The following is a 14,758-nucleotide window of genomic DNA, read 5'->3' on the forward strand; positions in this document are numbered from 1 at the left end:
AGAAATTAAATTTTACTTCATCTAGATCCACTATTTAACTTTTTTCGTTTTTATATTTAGATTTTTTTCCTGTATTATGTTTTTTTATATATATAATTGCAAATAAAATCAGGCAGTTAGGGGATAACAATATTGACAAAAAATTATTTATTTCTCAACAGTTTGGCTTCTCAACACAACACAATTAGTGATAGTGAAAGTAGTAATTTAAGTCAGTTATTTACAGGGTTTGTACACATTTAACTATTCAATTCAAATTACTAAAGTTACAAACATAAGCTTATATCAAGTGTTACAAATAAATATAAAATTTTATATCTAAACATATTCATCAATCTGCTGACAAGTGTTTATTTAATAGCTGGTATACTCTGATCATTAGCAGGCCCCTGTGGGTTAGAATAATAGCAGGTAAATGTTACCTCTCCACTGCGCTCTCCCAGCCTGAGAAAAATCCGTCGCCGGTTTTGCTGCCGCCAAAGCAGTCAAAGCCGACTCCCCACCTCCAATAACAAGTAAAAAAAAAAAAAAATTTCCATATCTATTTTTTGTTTTTGTTGTTTTTTTCCGTGTTTCTCAAGCTGTCTGATTTTGTTTGGCGCTGTTTTTGGGGTACCGGTAAACGTGATGACGTCGTGTGGCTACCAGGAAGTGCTCTGAAGGCTAGACCGTCCCATTTACCAACGGCTAAGGATCCTCCGGAACAGCCTCCCAAGGCTGGGTCCTCCGGAGGCTAGGTAGGCTGGGTCCTCCGAAGTATGCAGCCTGCGAATTGAGACGCAGCTTTTGTCTACTTCGTAGACCTACTTCGTTCGAAGAGGTCTTCGAACATCGTAGGCTCCAAGTATGTGCCTACGATCTACCAAGTATAAGCTTCTTATGTTCCTTGATGGTGAGGGGTACCTGTACCTGCTGGCTGGATGCATGGTTGGGTACTTAAATGGGTGCTGTCTCATTCGTGGTTGCTGCCGGGCCTGTCCCGTTCCTTCTTGCCCTGTTGAGTCTCTGATGGGGAGTGGTACTGTAGGCCCCCCGGGCTCTAATCCAGATCTTACCTTTTATGCGCCTTCCCTCTTTCCTGTCTCCATCTCTTTCTCTCTCACCTTAGTTCCTATCCCCTCTTTCTTTCTCACCCCCCTTTCCATCTCTGTGTCTGTTGTATTTGATTTTACTCCCTAAATTATTTCAAATAAAGTTTCATATACAATTACCAAGCAGAAACTTATGGCTACAGTCATAATGATCTGCAGATCTATTGGACTTTCATCCAGCTCTGGAACATCTGTTCTCATACTGGCATTACAGGAAACAAGATAAACAAAGAAGTGCCTTATTGGTGTTTTCTTTACTACTCCAGTATGGGTGGTTGTTGTGGGTAAAAATGTGGTGTTTCAATGTGTCGCTTTTGTCCGGTTCCAGAGTAGTCGCACGGCCAGAGATCACGCCCTGACAGAGAGCGACAGTGAACAGATGAGACAGCTGAGTAACAGGGACCCTCTGTCAGAAATCACAGAGCAGGAGAAAGACTTCCTTTGGAGACACAGGTAAGTAACTGGTTGACATAGAAACCACATGATGTATCAACACATAACAATGATCTGCTTCCTCTTCCTCTGCCAGGCAGTATTGTATACACATCCCTGCAATCCTACCCAAGATCCTTCTCGCTGTCAAATGGAATTCCAGAGATGAAGTAGCACAGGTAAAAAAAAACATGCTCCCATTGTCTGTAATGTCTGTTCCTCAAATAAGTTAGAAAATACTAAAGCTAGTTACCTTAGCTACAGAAAATATGGTCTTTTCAAATGCCAAAATAAATAAATCAATCCCTATTATGTTGTTAACTAATTGAAGCAAAGCAGTGGATTGCTTACTACTGTGTGTGAATTTTTGGCCACACATTCAACTCTTTAAAAAAACACAAATGTTGATACTTTTTTACCTTTTTGGTCGCATACTGAACACAAAAACATACGAAAGCACAAGAAAGTGGAGACATGCCTCACTTGAGGTCTCCATCGGCTGATCCAAGAAGAAAGAACGCAGAGTGAATAAAGAAGGTCAGCAGAGCAGACACCAGAGGCTGCAGACACATGTTGTGCCTTACTTATGAACATATGAAATAAATTTTAAGATCCTTTTATCAGAGGTGTTCATCATGCAAACGAAAAATGTGAGTTATAGCTATGGGTGAAAGTCACCCTTTGGGGCAAGATTTGCTGCTTGGCGGAGGTCTGCGATCAAAGTGCCTTTTTTTTTTCATCAATGTATTGTTGTTCCTTTCATCATTTAAGTCCAGTTATATAATTTCTTTAGTGTGTAAAGAATTTTCATGTTCCTTTTTTGTTCTTTTTAATCTCTGTCAGATGTACTGCCTGCTGGAGGAATTGCCATATATCCCTCCAGAACAGGCCATGGAGCTGCTGGACTGTAACTACCCAGACCCCAGGGTCAGGCACTTTGCTGTTCGTTGCCTTGAGAAATACTTGACCGATGATAAACTCTCCCAGTATCTGATCCAGCTTGTTCAGGTTGGTTTTTGTCAAATAATATATAAATGAATCCTGGGTTTTACTGTTCAATCAAATGGAACTCTGTCTTGGTTTGTTTAAAGTCGTAGGGATATGGCTGTTCCAACCGTTGCATTTGCGAGTTCTCCCAACTGGTGCACGATTTACATGAGTGAATAAAGTGAATGTGATTGGTCATTTATCAAGAGGGCGGGATTGTTGTGGCGGAAGATTCGCATGCATTTGATTGTGGCCGGTTTCTCGGAAGCATCTTGTTAACCAGTTAGCAACTTGTGCTAGTAGGTTCGCAACTGGAAATTACATTGGGACCAAGGAGGACTAAATTGGTGACTTAGCAACGACACTGTCAATGACAATATGGACAACGGAAACAGCAAGAGGAGGCGAGTTTTGAGTCGGAGGTCATGGATGAGTCTCCTTCGTCATACATTTTTTACTTAGAGGAGGAAAGTTGGGACGAAGATGTTGTGAAGGAGGACGCCAAGGTGGCAGAAGCTTCGTTTGGTGTAGGAGGGTTACAGCCGTACATGTTTGAGCCCTTGCCTCTTAACGCAGTTCTGTTAGTTCTACGCCTGCCGAAGACACAGACGTCCATCCCCGTGAACACGTTTAGCTTCCCTCTGAAAGGTGCTTTGTGAAAATCCCTGCAGGTAATTTCCTCAACAAAGAGATTGCAGGAGCAGGAAATGTTTGACCGTTGGTATCATTGATACATTTTGTATTTTATATCCTGAGGTAGAAGCTAAAGTACCGATTATTATCTATGGCCTCTGCTTATTGCTACTACATTGATGATGTCATTGCATGTTTATTTCTTTGAATTGGTACTCATTTTTGACAGGTTATATAAAATAAAGTTTAACACCAATGAATTGTACCACAAAGATCAGATTAGATAGATTTTATTGATCTTACAGTGGAGAAATTAATTTTTCGTTATTCATTTCGGTTGTCAAAAGTAGATGCCAAAAGGCAGGAACGGTGCATATATACATATTTAAAAGGATACATATATACGTATTTAATAGGATTAATGCACAGGTTATTATTACATAGTAATTGCAAATTAGTTATTGCATAAGTTATTGCAGTTATGAGGGTGCATTGTAAAGTCTCATGGCAGCAGGGATGAATGACCTGCGTTAGCGCTCATTTTTACAAGCAGTGCATCATAGAATGACTGACTGACAACCATTTCTTCTAGGTATTAAAGTATGAGCAGTATCTCGACAGTCCATTAGCTCGCTTCCTCCTCCAAAAGGCCCTGACCAATCAAAGAATAGGACATTTCTTCTTCTGGCATCTCAAGTGAGTCATCTTTTTATTTCCTGCATGTCTTTTCAGTGGAATTGAAACAGGTATTGCATCTTTCTTATTCCTGTTCTGACATCAATCTGTGTTTTGTTTTCTCAGGTCAGAAATGCACAATAAAACCGTGAGCCAGAGGTTTGGGTTGCTTCTGGAGGCTTACTGCAGGGCCTGTGGCATGTACCTGAAACACCTGAGCAGGCAGGTTGAAGCCATGGAGAAGCTCATAAATCTTACAGACATCCTCAAACAGGAAAAGAAGGATGAGACTCAAAAGGTAAGACACCCGGAATACATGGACATTTTTCTTTAATATATAGAGATTCTTCATACGGAATGGGAATATTTCAAGATTATTTATATTTCCAGTTAGAGTTTCCTATGCATCCATCTGTTCATCCATTTATGTGCCCATTCATTTTAATTTTATTTCCATTATTTATAGTCAAAACAAATGGGTTCTCAACAGGTAAACGTAATTCCAACCACTCATTCAAGCTGTTATTAAAATCCCCATGGCATATAAGTAAAAAAAAAAAAAACTTGCATAGCTTAATTTTGTTATGGTAGTTATTTTTATTGCTTTGTGCTTTTAACTTTGCAGCTTTTGTTCACATGAAGCCCGCTGAATCCTTAACATCATTGTGAACGGCTGTCTGCCACCACCATATGGTGGTTTTAGAAGATAACTGTTTGCAGTTGATGGCAGTTGTAGCTTTTTGGTTCACTTCATCTTGAAGAGAAACATAGATAAACAAATGAGCTCTGAGCCAATACTAAAATATGTCTTGGACAAAAAAGATTACATACAGGTGGTGATGGGAGTTGCTCATTCAGAAGCGTTGAGGTGGGATTGACAGACAGAGGGAAAAATGAACAAAAGCTCAGCTAATAGCCTGCTCAAGAAATGTCCCCACTAAGCTGGTCAGGCCAGGTGTAGCTACCTGATGGGAAAAGCGGAGAACATTAAGGTCTCACTGTTAGCAACACCAGATGATGCGTATTTGGAGATTAGAAGAGTTAGAAAAAGTGGTCAATATTTCCTCTAGCATCCTAATAGCACACCTACAAAGCTATCAAAGCCACAACATTTGTAAGCTTTATCAAAAAGGAAAGTTATAAGCCTGTCTTAAAAGCAAACGGGGTGTTTGCCAACAACTGAAACTGGAAGTTGAGAGGCGTTTAGAGGCTTTCGAAGCTAGCAGCAGAAACCTGCAATCTAAGCCATACTGTCCAGCCCTAATAAGAACCTTTAAAAATTGCGTCTGAGTAATATAGATTTAAAAACCATGTATGTATAGAAAACATAAGTGTAAATGTTTGTTCTGATGTGTTTGTGAAGGTCCAGATGAAGTTTCTTGTAGAGCAGATGAAGAGACCAGACTACATGGATGCTCTGCAGAACTTCACCTCTCCTCTTAACCCTGCACACCAGCTTGGAAATCTGAGGTCTGAAACTTGTTGTCATGGGGTCCCTTAGGCGACTTTCACACCGCAAGCTACTGCGGCTAAAATTCACTTTAGTTATGTTTTTATTTATACTCATATTTGTCCCATATCTGAATACTTCTTGGCAGTCTAAATAGCAAAATATTTTTTCACCCCTAATGAAATACAGACAGTGCCTCTTCCATATATTTTTACTAAAATTGGACATGTACACTGCAAAAACATACTTAAAATGAGTAAAATTTTCTTGAAATGTATGTATTTACCCTAAATTTTAGTAGGAAATTTAGATGATCTGACAATGGACTGAGCATTTTTACCTTAAAATAAAATTATTGGATTGGAATAAGAGACTACAGTTGTTTGTTCTTATTTAAAATGGTAATTGTATTATTCCATTGGCCAAGTGTCTCATTTACCTTCTCAATTTAAGCAAAAAATGCACCAATTTTAAGAAAAATAACTTTCTTAGATTAACATTTTTTGCAGTGTATGTAATAGTTTTTGTAACATCCCAAATTTGTATGAACATGCCACATTTCATCCAGTTTTCACGTCATTGCTCTGGCTTCCACTGCCGCATAGACGTCTGTTCAGATGTAGCAGTCACTGTTTCACAACAGCCGGTTTCAAAAAGCAGCGAGAGTTTTGTTCTCTTCTTTCCTACCTTTCTTCTTCTATGATGTGGTTTGACAGGACTACTATCGGCTTCTATTGCTGTAAACTCAGTAATGACTTAGAGACTCCAACATCCATAATTACTTCAGTAAAAGCTGTTTCTATGTGTGACTAGATTCTCCTAGACTAGATTGCTTCATGGTGAACCAGTGATGAAAGTTATCGATTAGTCAGTCTAAAGTTGTTTATCGATTGACAAAAAAACAAAACAGGTTTTCTCTTGTTTCAAGAAGATTTTTCGATAACATTGAAGAGCTGAATATTTGTTTGCAATATGCTGAATAAAAAAATAAAAAAATTAGTGCATCATTATATTTTAACAATTTACCATCTCAGCTGTATTAAATGCTGACTGAATAGGCAAGTAAATCTTTTCTTACACATTATTAAGATGGACCTATTTTGAAAATGTAACAGAACAGGAAGCTTTCAGCTTAATAAATAGAGATTAATAAAATACATAAAACTAATTTCTGATGCACAGAGATATAAAACTGTCATTTACAGGCAGGGTATGTTGCTTGTTTTAATAAATGAGATGGTAATTGTGATGTGGCTCTCTGATTTTAGCGTAATCCTATATTTAATGCTGGGGTTTTCTCTGTGCTGCAAGCAGCGCCATAATTGGGCGCTGCCTAGACATTAACCTTACATGTAGGAGTTGATTGAATGTTTATAATTAGAAACTTGCGTTCTGCACCCTTGTCACCAAAGGACCGACACTCTGGATTGCATCCCTCTGCTGTGGCATTACTTCTTTAAATACCAGTAAGCCTTAAAGTGGACAGTGGCCCTCTAGTGAACAGCCGTAATATTACAACACTCATAGAAAGTGGATAGTATAAAGTAATTGGATGGAATAAATTATAATCTAATAAACCATGAAACAATTAACAATTAATAAAGTTAATTTATTTATTTACATCCCTATTGTGAACTTGTCAGAGTTTTCTCTGATAATAGGAGCATATATAAATGTCAGTATGAAAGAACACTTAAAAAAGAAAAAAGGAAATCAGATTTTGGTTAAAAAAAACAACAACAAAAAAACCTTGAACATCAAGACCTGCTGTATGAACGTACCAAAATTATCTTGAAGATTTCTATGGAAAATAATACCTTTTATCGAGTAAACTGGGTGATCAGAACTGTGATGTTGCTTAACACGTACAAACGTTTTTCATTTCTCAGGTTAGATGAGTGCAGGATCATGTCATCAGCAAAGAGACCACTGTGGCTCAACTGGGAGAACCCCGACATCATGTCCGAGTTACTGTTCCAGAATAATGAAATCATCTTCAAAAATGGCGACGGTAACAATGAGACACAAGCATGCGCTTCACTAAGCCTTAAGAAACCTACAGCAACACACGTCCACTCCAGATGCTTAAAGTGTACATGACAACATATTATGATATATTTGATCGATTAATGAAAAAAATGAACTAATTGTGTAAACTGATGTATAGATAGACTCTAAAATATTCCATTTCCTGAAACAAAAAAAAATAACATTGGGAGCTGAAATTAAACCTGTGATGTACAAACATAAGCTCTGCCCAGAACTCCTCAGGTGGTATAACTTCAGTTTCAACCAGTTCAAGTGCTTTTTTTAAATTTGCTAATTGAAAAAAGTAAAAAAATGACTAATTTGAAACTTCATTCATTTTTCTATGTAAATGGCCGTTTTAAATAAATTGTAGTGTTGTGAGAGATCAATTCATTTACAGTTAGTGTAAAATCTCATTGCAAATGTGTTAAAAAATTTTTGCATTGTTAATTCAATAACAGTAAATCTCTATAATTAATCAGTTATTTTAAACTAATACTAGATTGTCAATTTCTAAAATAATTTATAGCTACAGCTTTACATATAAGAGATGCAACTACTGTTGAAAACAGGACTAAAATTCAACTGCAGGAAAGTAGGAAATTTGTTTCTTTAAAGAAGGTTTTAGAGCCCAGATGTTGCGACTTAATATGTTTGAAGTCCTTAAAGGAAAACCAGGGGCTTGTGATTTACTAAATTCCAGCTATAAATAAATCTATATTGGCTCCTGGTTTATGAATAATTTGTTCCATAATTCATTATATCAATGACTGCAATGCTGTATACCTGCTCTACAGTGTTTTTTGACTTTTGGCTTTATCTTGGTTGGGTTTATCTGTAACTCTTTGTGTGTATGTTGCAGATTTGCGGCAGGATATGCTGACGCTGCAGATAATCAAGATCATGGAGAACATTTGGCAGAATCAGGGACTGGACCTACGGTACAATAATCTCTGATGGCGACATTTCTCTGAGTTCTGATTTCAGAACTTTGGTCTCATCAGATATGCTTTATGCGTCTTCAGGATGTTGCCCTATGGCTGTTTGTCATTGGGAGACTGTGTGGGTCTAATAGAGGTGGTTCGAAACTCCCACACCATCATGAAAATTCAATGTAAAGGAGGTTTGAAGGGAGCCTTGCAGTTCAACTCCAACACTCTCCATCAGTGGCTCAAGGACAATAACAAAGGAGAGATGTGAGTTCTAATTGACCTGCTCTGGATTCCTATAAAGATGTAGTTGGAATGATTGACTGATGTGTGTTAGATGTGTTTCAGCTCTTCAGTGTTATTAACATGACTTTCTGATGCAGATTTGTGGGGTTTTTTTTGTGCAGGTATGACATGGCTGTGGATCTGTTTACAAGGTCGTGTGCTGGCTACTGTGTAGCTACATTTATTCTGGGCATAGGAGACAGACACAACAGCAACATTATGGTCAAAGAAGATGGACAGGTAACATGTTAGAACATACACATAAAAAAAAAATTAAGCAACATGTTTTAGGAAAATGGCGTGCAGTATCTTTAAAAAGATTCATGAGTTCTGGCATTTAGCCTGATGTTTTAAAAACTCGATTTTAAGTTTTCTAAACCCCGAGACAACCCTTGGCTCAGCTTCATAAAGACCTAGATGCAGCTGATGATAAACAGACTTGTTGTCCTCTGGATGTACAGATCAAGCTTTTGTTAAGTTTACTTTCAGTAAAATGTTACCAGGTGAGCTGAGATTCTCTGCTTTGCTTTCTTTAGTTGTTTCATATAGATTTTGGCCATTTCCTGGATCACAAGAAGAAGAAATTTGGCTACAAGAGAGAGCGAGTCCCTTTCGTTCTGACACAAGACTTCCTGATCGTCATCAGTAAGGGATGCCAGGAGTACACAAAGACCAAAGAGTTTGAGAGGTGCTTTATAGTTTTACTTATGTTATTCTTTATCTATATCATACCTGCTGTAGTTTTTGAGTTTGGGATCTTTGAATCAACTAAATTAATGTTGTTTTGCAGCTAAACTGTATGAATTGTTTATTAAGGATGATACTTTCACGTAACAGTGCAAATTCTGACATTTTTAGGTAAACATATTTAGTTCCTCAATATTTGGCCTAAAACTGTCACAATGCTGACCTCTGGGTTGAAACATGGCTATTGCAACAGATCTTTCCTATTTGTTCAATTGGTACCTGTATAAGTAGCTTGGTACAGGAGCAAAAGCCTGTAATGATCTTTTTAGCTGGTTGATTTCGAGCTGAACCGGCCAGTGTTTAGTTTTTTTTTGTTTTTTTTTTCCTACACCATATAACCACTTAAGAATACTCTTGAATTTGAAGTTTTTTGTAGATAAAGTTTGTATATGAGACTGCTGGATTTGAAAGCATGATTTTGCCTACATTTAGGATCATATTTGTTTTAAACCGACCTACTTTGCATGGATATCCCAAACCTCTGTAAATTAGCCAATGCTGATGTCATCTTGTGGACACTTTTACTCCAGGTTCCAGGAAATGTGCTACAAAGCGTACCTGGCCATCCGACAGCATGCAAACCTCTTTATCAACCTCTTCTCCATGATGCTGGGCTCCGGCATGCCTGAGCTGCAGTCATTTGACGACATAGCTTACATCCGGAAGACGCTGGCACTGGAGAAAAGTGAGCAGGTGAGTCTGGAACTTCTCTCTGTCTTTCTAACCTTCATAACAGAAAGTTTTCTTTATCTGCTTAGTTCTTTTTTGTTTGTGTGTGTGTGTGTGTGTGAAACAGGAGGCCTTGGACTATTTTATGAAACAGATGAACGATGCCCATCATGGAGGTTGGACCACCAAGATGGATTGGATTTTCCACACAATCAGACAGCATACACTAAACTAATTAAACCCCCAAAAGAAATGCCACCGTCTCAACATGGACTATTTATTATTCTTTAGGAGAGTCGACACTTTTTGAAGGAATTCATTTTTCCCTCAATAGCTAACTCTATAAAACTCTCTATAGAAGTTCATTTTTGAAGCACTTTTTTATATTTTAAAAACAGGGTTCTGGGTTTTCTGCGTTTTTCTTGGATTATTCTTTTGGTTTGCCTTTTCTCTATGGTCTGCTGCTATCGTCAGTGTGTCAGATTTTCCTCAGGACCCTCTGAGGAAGGTAAGCTTGATGAGACTTTTTTTGTTATCCTTTCCCAGAGTTTTCAGTGAAAAAAAAAAAAAAAAAAGAAAGATCTCTTCCCTCACTTTGCTGCGCTGAAAAGAACATAACAAGTTTGGCAACAGAACAAAAGAGACGCCAAGTCTGCTAAGGCATTAATGTAGCCACAAAGTGACTCAGTCATTGTAGTGCTACACTTTTCCCCTACTTTCACCATATGAGCTGAAGAGATGGAAGTAAAGAGTGGGTGTAAAACTGCATCTCTGATCCAACTGAGCTTCCATAATGTCTTCCACCATCCTTGCTCACATATAATTCCACCAGTTAGTTTATTTTCTTTATGTTAGCATAAATTTATCGTTTTAATGTTTATAAAGGAGCTTTCTTCGGATTGACGCCTCCCTTCCCCTCATAAAAGGACTTGGAAATTGTAAAACAATGTGTACAGGTCATTACTTTTTAAAATTAATTTATGGATTTTGTTTATTTTGGCTTGAAAGTCAAAAATGTAACTGAAGATATTTGTTTTGTAAATATGTTTGGAGTTTTGTGTTTGGCTCAATTGCAGCCTCTTTCAGCAGCAGTTCAGCTCCAGACTTTTTATTCATTAGACATACTGCTAATGCATTATTTTGTTTTGTTTTTTTGTTATATAACTTGTCACTTTAAAGTTAGCCATCTTCTTAGGCCTCTGCAGGGGCCCAGTTTGTGCTTATTAACCATTATTATAAGTGAATGTTTCAGTCTTGCATTATATGTACAATAGAAAGTACAAAAAAAGCAGATGCTGCTTTGTTTTGCTGCAGGGATGCAGATTTTCCACCTTTTTCATTTACCCCACGCAGGTCAAATTGAATATTAAACTTACTGAAATGAGATAATCTAGAGATAACTTAAAATTGTAGATTTAGCCGTGGCTTACCTCAGTTTATAAAACACCCTGACTACATATTTATATTTACAATAAGCCAGTTTGGTTTTTAGTCCTTTAAAAAGGAAAATTAAGCATTTATCCTTTCCCATGGCGAAACTGCTGATCTACCAGATCTGTTAGGAGCAATTTGAATCTGTTTTAGAGTTCATTTTTAATTATTTAATCTAAGAAATGAACATGACATATTAATAAATACAGGCACAAGGTAGTAGAGAAAAGGACACTGTTTTCAGAATGCCAAATATCAGGCCCTAATGCACAAAAAAAAGACCAGCATAGTGTCCAACTTCAGTTTGAAAAGGCTAGATTTAGATCAGATCATGCAGGGAAGAGAAATGGACCATCAGCTGGGATAGTTGAAGAACTGGAACCCTGTGGAGGGATTTAAAAGCCTTCAGCAGTGAGCTCACAATTATTGTGACTAAAAACCATTTTGTTAGCATTTAGGCTGTATTTTTATCCTGCTGTGTGCAGGAGTGAGCCAGATAACTTTCACCGGCAGATGTTAGAAGTCGTTTTGCTCTGATTGTGCAAGTCTCACTTTTCTCCACAAAATCAGTCCGTTTTGATTTTAAGAGTTGAACCATTTATGCTAATCTAACTGTCAAATAAGAATGTTTAAGGGCACTTTCTAGCACATTACTTAATTCTTCAATGCAATAAGGTTTTCCTCAGAAACTTGTTTGACCCTAAAAACTACATGTGTACTCTATAGTACACCCAATGGGAAAAAAAAGAGAATTTAAAATACATGCAATCAAATGGCAGCTGCAGACTGAGTTTGACCGCATCAAACACTGTTTCTTTAGTTTTTGCTCAAATGGAGAGGAATGATATCCGAGTAAATATATAGGAGGAATGTTTGGATAGAGAGGGTATTTATTCAATGAGATTTTGTGAACATCTGCAGAATGTTTTTTTGCGGACAAAAAGACACAACGGTTCTTTGTTTTATGCCACAAAAAACAGCTGCAGTGTTCCTCTGGTCAGGCTGCCAACTCCTTGTTTGAATGATCTTAACTCATCTTTCCTTTGCCCTAATCCAAAGTTCCAGTTGTTCCACCATCTTCGGGCAAAAAGTCTGTCAAATGGAGAGACTTTGGTTGGTGGGGAGAGATCAGCGATGCTCACCCACTTCTTTTCGCATGGACAATCTTTGTGGCTTTAGTGCTAGCTAGATTTTCTTTCTTTGTCACCATTATAGTCATTGAGGAACAGGCATTCAGAAAATGTAGCAGTAGGAGTTATCCTATCATCCATATATGGAAGTGCATATTCCATTATTCGCCATTACCTTAAAGGAATCAAACTATTCTTATTTTAAATGGCTAATCCCCTTCTAAAAAAATCCTAACAGTCCAATAAGGATTTTTAATTTTTATTTACTTTCCAAAAGTTGGGGTTTTTCTGTTGCTAAAATTATCATTATATTTGGCCTTTAAAAATAATTTATTTAAGAAACGAGTATGAGTAGCTTTGCCAGACTGTTAATCTAGAAAGAAAGAGAGATTATAGATTTATAGAACTAATAATAATCTAACTGATAATCACATTTCAGTCTACATTTGAATGTATTAAAAAAGCCCTACAGGATTTTTTTAGAACTGCGTTTTTTTTTACTATTTCAGTAGGTTTGACTTGTGTAAGATGCTGAAAGTATTTACTGTAAAAATCAATCATATTTGGCTTTATTATTTACCTGATGGTGCTTTGTGCTCCAGAAATTAGATTATTTCACCAAATAAAAAAGATAAAACATTATCTTTGTAGGCCCAAGAAAGTAAAGTAATAAACTTTGATACTTCACCAGACCAGCCTGTTGAATCAAGAGGCCAAAATAATGATTCAATTTGTAATTTAACACAACTATGTTGTCATAACTGTGCAGCATTACGAGCCTGAATGTATTTTATTGCCTTAGTGGACCTCTGGTTTTGCTCTTTGTTTTTTTGTTTTTAGTATGAGTGAATCCTGTGAAAGCTCATACTGTAAACCATGTTAGAAGTGCACTATATAAACTGAAAAAAAGAAAGAAATGTTGAAACATATATTTGAAAAACTCTTGCCTTTTTGTTTAGAAGTTAGTTTAACTTGCATGTTTCTCAACCATGTATGATGTAATCGTTTTTTTATTTTTGTATATTAACTATTAATTCAAACTGGGTAAATTTGTTCTGTTGTTATCCCATGTATTGGTTCCCCAAAGATCCTCCAAATGATTGTTTATTTGCATGAACTTTGATTCTGTGCAGGCTGCAGAGCTTCATTGGCAGGTTCCAATGGAAAACAAGCCTTTTTGTGAATGTTAGTCTGTGTGCCATGGCACCTTTGATAATGGTGTCTAAGCATTTTGGAAAAAAAAGCCCCCTCTCCACTGGCAATAAGCTGGCAATTTTTTTTCTTTGTATGAAAAAGATTAATAAGGGAAAAGAGAGTTTTTATACATACATTGGTTATACATGTTTTACTTGAAATTCCTTGAATCAGAAAGTTGTTGGTATGCAGCAGAGATTCTTTGTCTATTTAGCACCAATGAGAGCCGTTTTGTGTTGTACTGCATGTTGGCACCGGTAGCTGAAGCATTGTTCAATCCTGGTAGAAAACGTCATTCAAGCCACAGATCTTGGATTATTAGTGAAAACTACCCATCTGACAGGTGACAGAGTTCAGTTTGAATATTTGGAAACTTTAACACCTTTTTAAAGCATGGTGGATAAAGTTCTTCTTCTACTGAAGTGCTAGTTTTTCCTCCCATAAGTCATTACCTACATGCATAAAATGAGCTGTCTGTAGAACAGTGATATTAGGTTGTCTCTGACACAATAAGCATCAAACACACCCAAGAAGTTCAAACCAATGGTGCAATACTAATGCTGAAACCCTGCCTTTGTTAGTGTTTATTTTTTGTCTGTATGCTAATACTGAATTTTTCAATCTTTGTCTCGCATCTCAGGATGATTTCTTAAATACATCCTCACCTTGTTTTATTCCAAATGCACTGTTTCTACTGAGCCTCTGAATGAGCTGTGAAATGTCGACAAAAACTGAGAAAATGTCACAAAACGGATTCAATAAATCTTTTTTTTTTCTTTTTTACATTTTAATCTATACACCCACCAAAAACACACTCTTTGCATGCAGCTCTACATTTCTAAAATGCACTGAGCTGCCCTAAGTCACACCATAAATGAATGTAAAATGTGCCAATGCAGTGTTTCTTCATATATAATCAGTGTGTTATTTTTAGCATGCATTTAAGTAAATATCAACTGATGCCTTAAGTTTGCTCCCTGTAGGGTTCGGGACATATTTGCCTACATTAAGTTGCGTAATGTTTTTATTTATAAATGTTTGTGTTTGCTCTAAATTTGGAGAGGTAATGGGGGGGTG

The 14,758-nt window shown here is 37.0% G+C and overlaps 1 protein-coding gene across 1 annotated transcript in view; it reads left to right on the top strand.

The window, feature by feature from the left end:
* Nucleotides 1-11,627, top strand: part of pik3ca (phosphatidylinositol-4,5-bisphosphate 3-kinase catalytic subunit alpha) — a 31,747-nt gene extending 20,120 nt beyond the window's left edge. Inside the window, exons 12-24 of the mRNA XM_015393312.1 lie at nucleotides 1,358-1,544; nucleotides 1,621-1,702; nucleotides 2,367-2,531; nucleotides 3,736-3,839; nucleotides 3,945-4,116; nucleotides 5,182-5,288; nucleotides 7,158-7,279; nucleotides 8,159-8,237; nucleotides 8,322-8,492; nucleotides 8,633-8,750; nucleotides 9,047-9,198; nucleotides 9,788-9,950; nucleotides 10,054-11,627. Coding sequence (XP_015248798.1) covers nucleotides 1,358-1,544; nucleotides 1,621-1,702; nucleotides 2,367-2,531; nucleotides 3,736-3,839; nucleotides 3,945-4,116; nucleotides 5,182-5,288; nucleotides 7,158-7,279; nucleotides 8,159-8,237; nucleotides 8,322-8,492; nucleotides 8,633-8,750; nucleotides 9,047-9,198; nucleotides 9,788-9,950; nucleotides 10,054-10,161 — 1,730 coding nt within the window. The 3' untranslated portion in view covers nucleotides 10,162-11,627. The remainder of the gene's footprint in view (nucleotides 1-1,357; nucleotides 1,545-1,620; nucleotides 1,703-2,366; nucleotides 2,532-3,735; nucleotides 3,840-3,944; nucleotides 4,117-5,181; nucleotides 5,289-7,157; nucleotides 7,280-8,158; nucleotides 8,238-8,321; nucleotides 8,493-8,632; nucleotides 8,751-9,046; nucleotides 9,199-9,787; nucleotides 9,951-10,053) is intronic.
* The last annotated feature ends 3,131 nt before the right edge of the window (nucleotides 11,628-14,758 follow it).

Source organism: Cyprinodon variegatus, unplaced genomic scaffold (genome assembly GCF_000732505.1).
Source record: "Cyprinodon variegatus isolate N-32 unplaced genomic scaffold, C_variegatus-1.0 Scaffold635, whole genome shotgun sequence".
Lineage (NCBI taxonomy): Eukaryota > Metazoa > Chordata > Actinopteri > Cyprinodontiformes > Cyprinodontidae > Cyprinodon > Cyprinodon variegatus.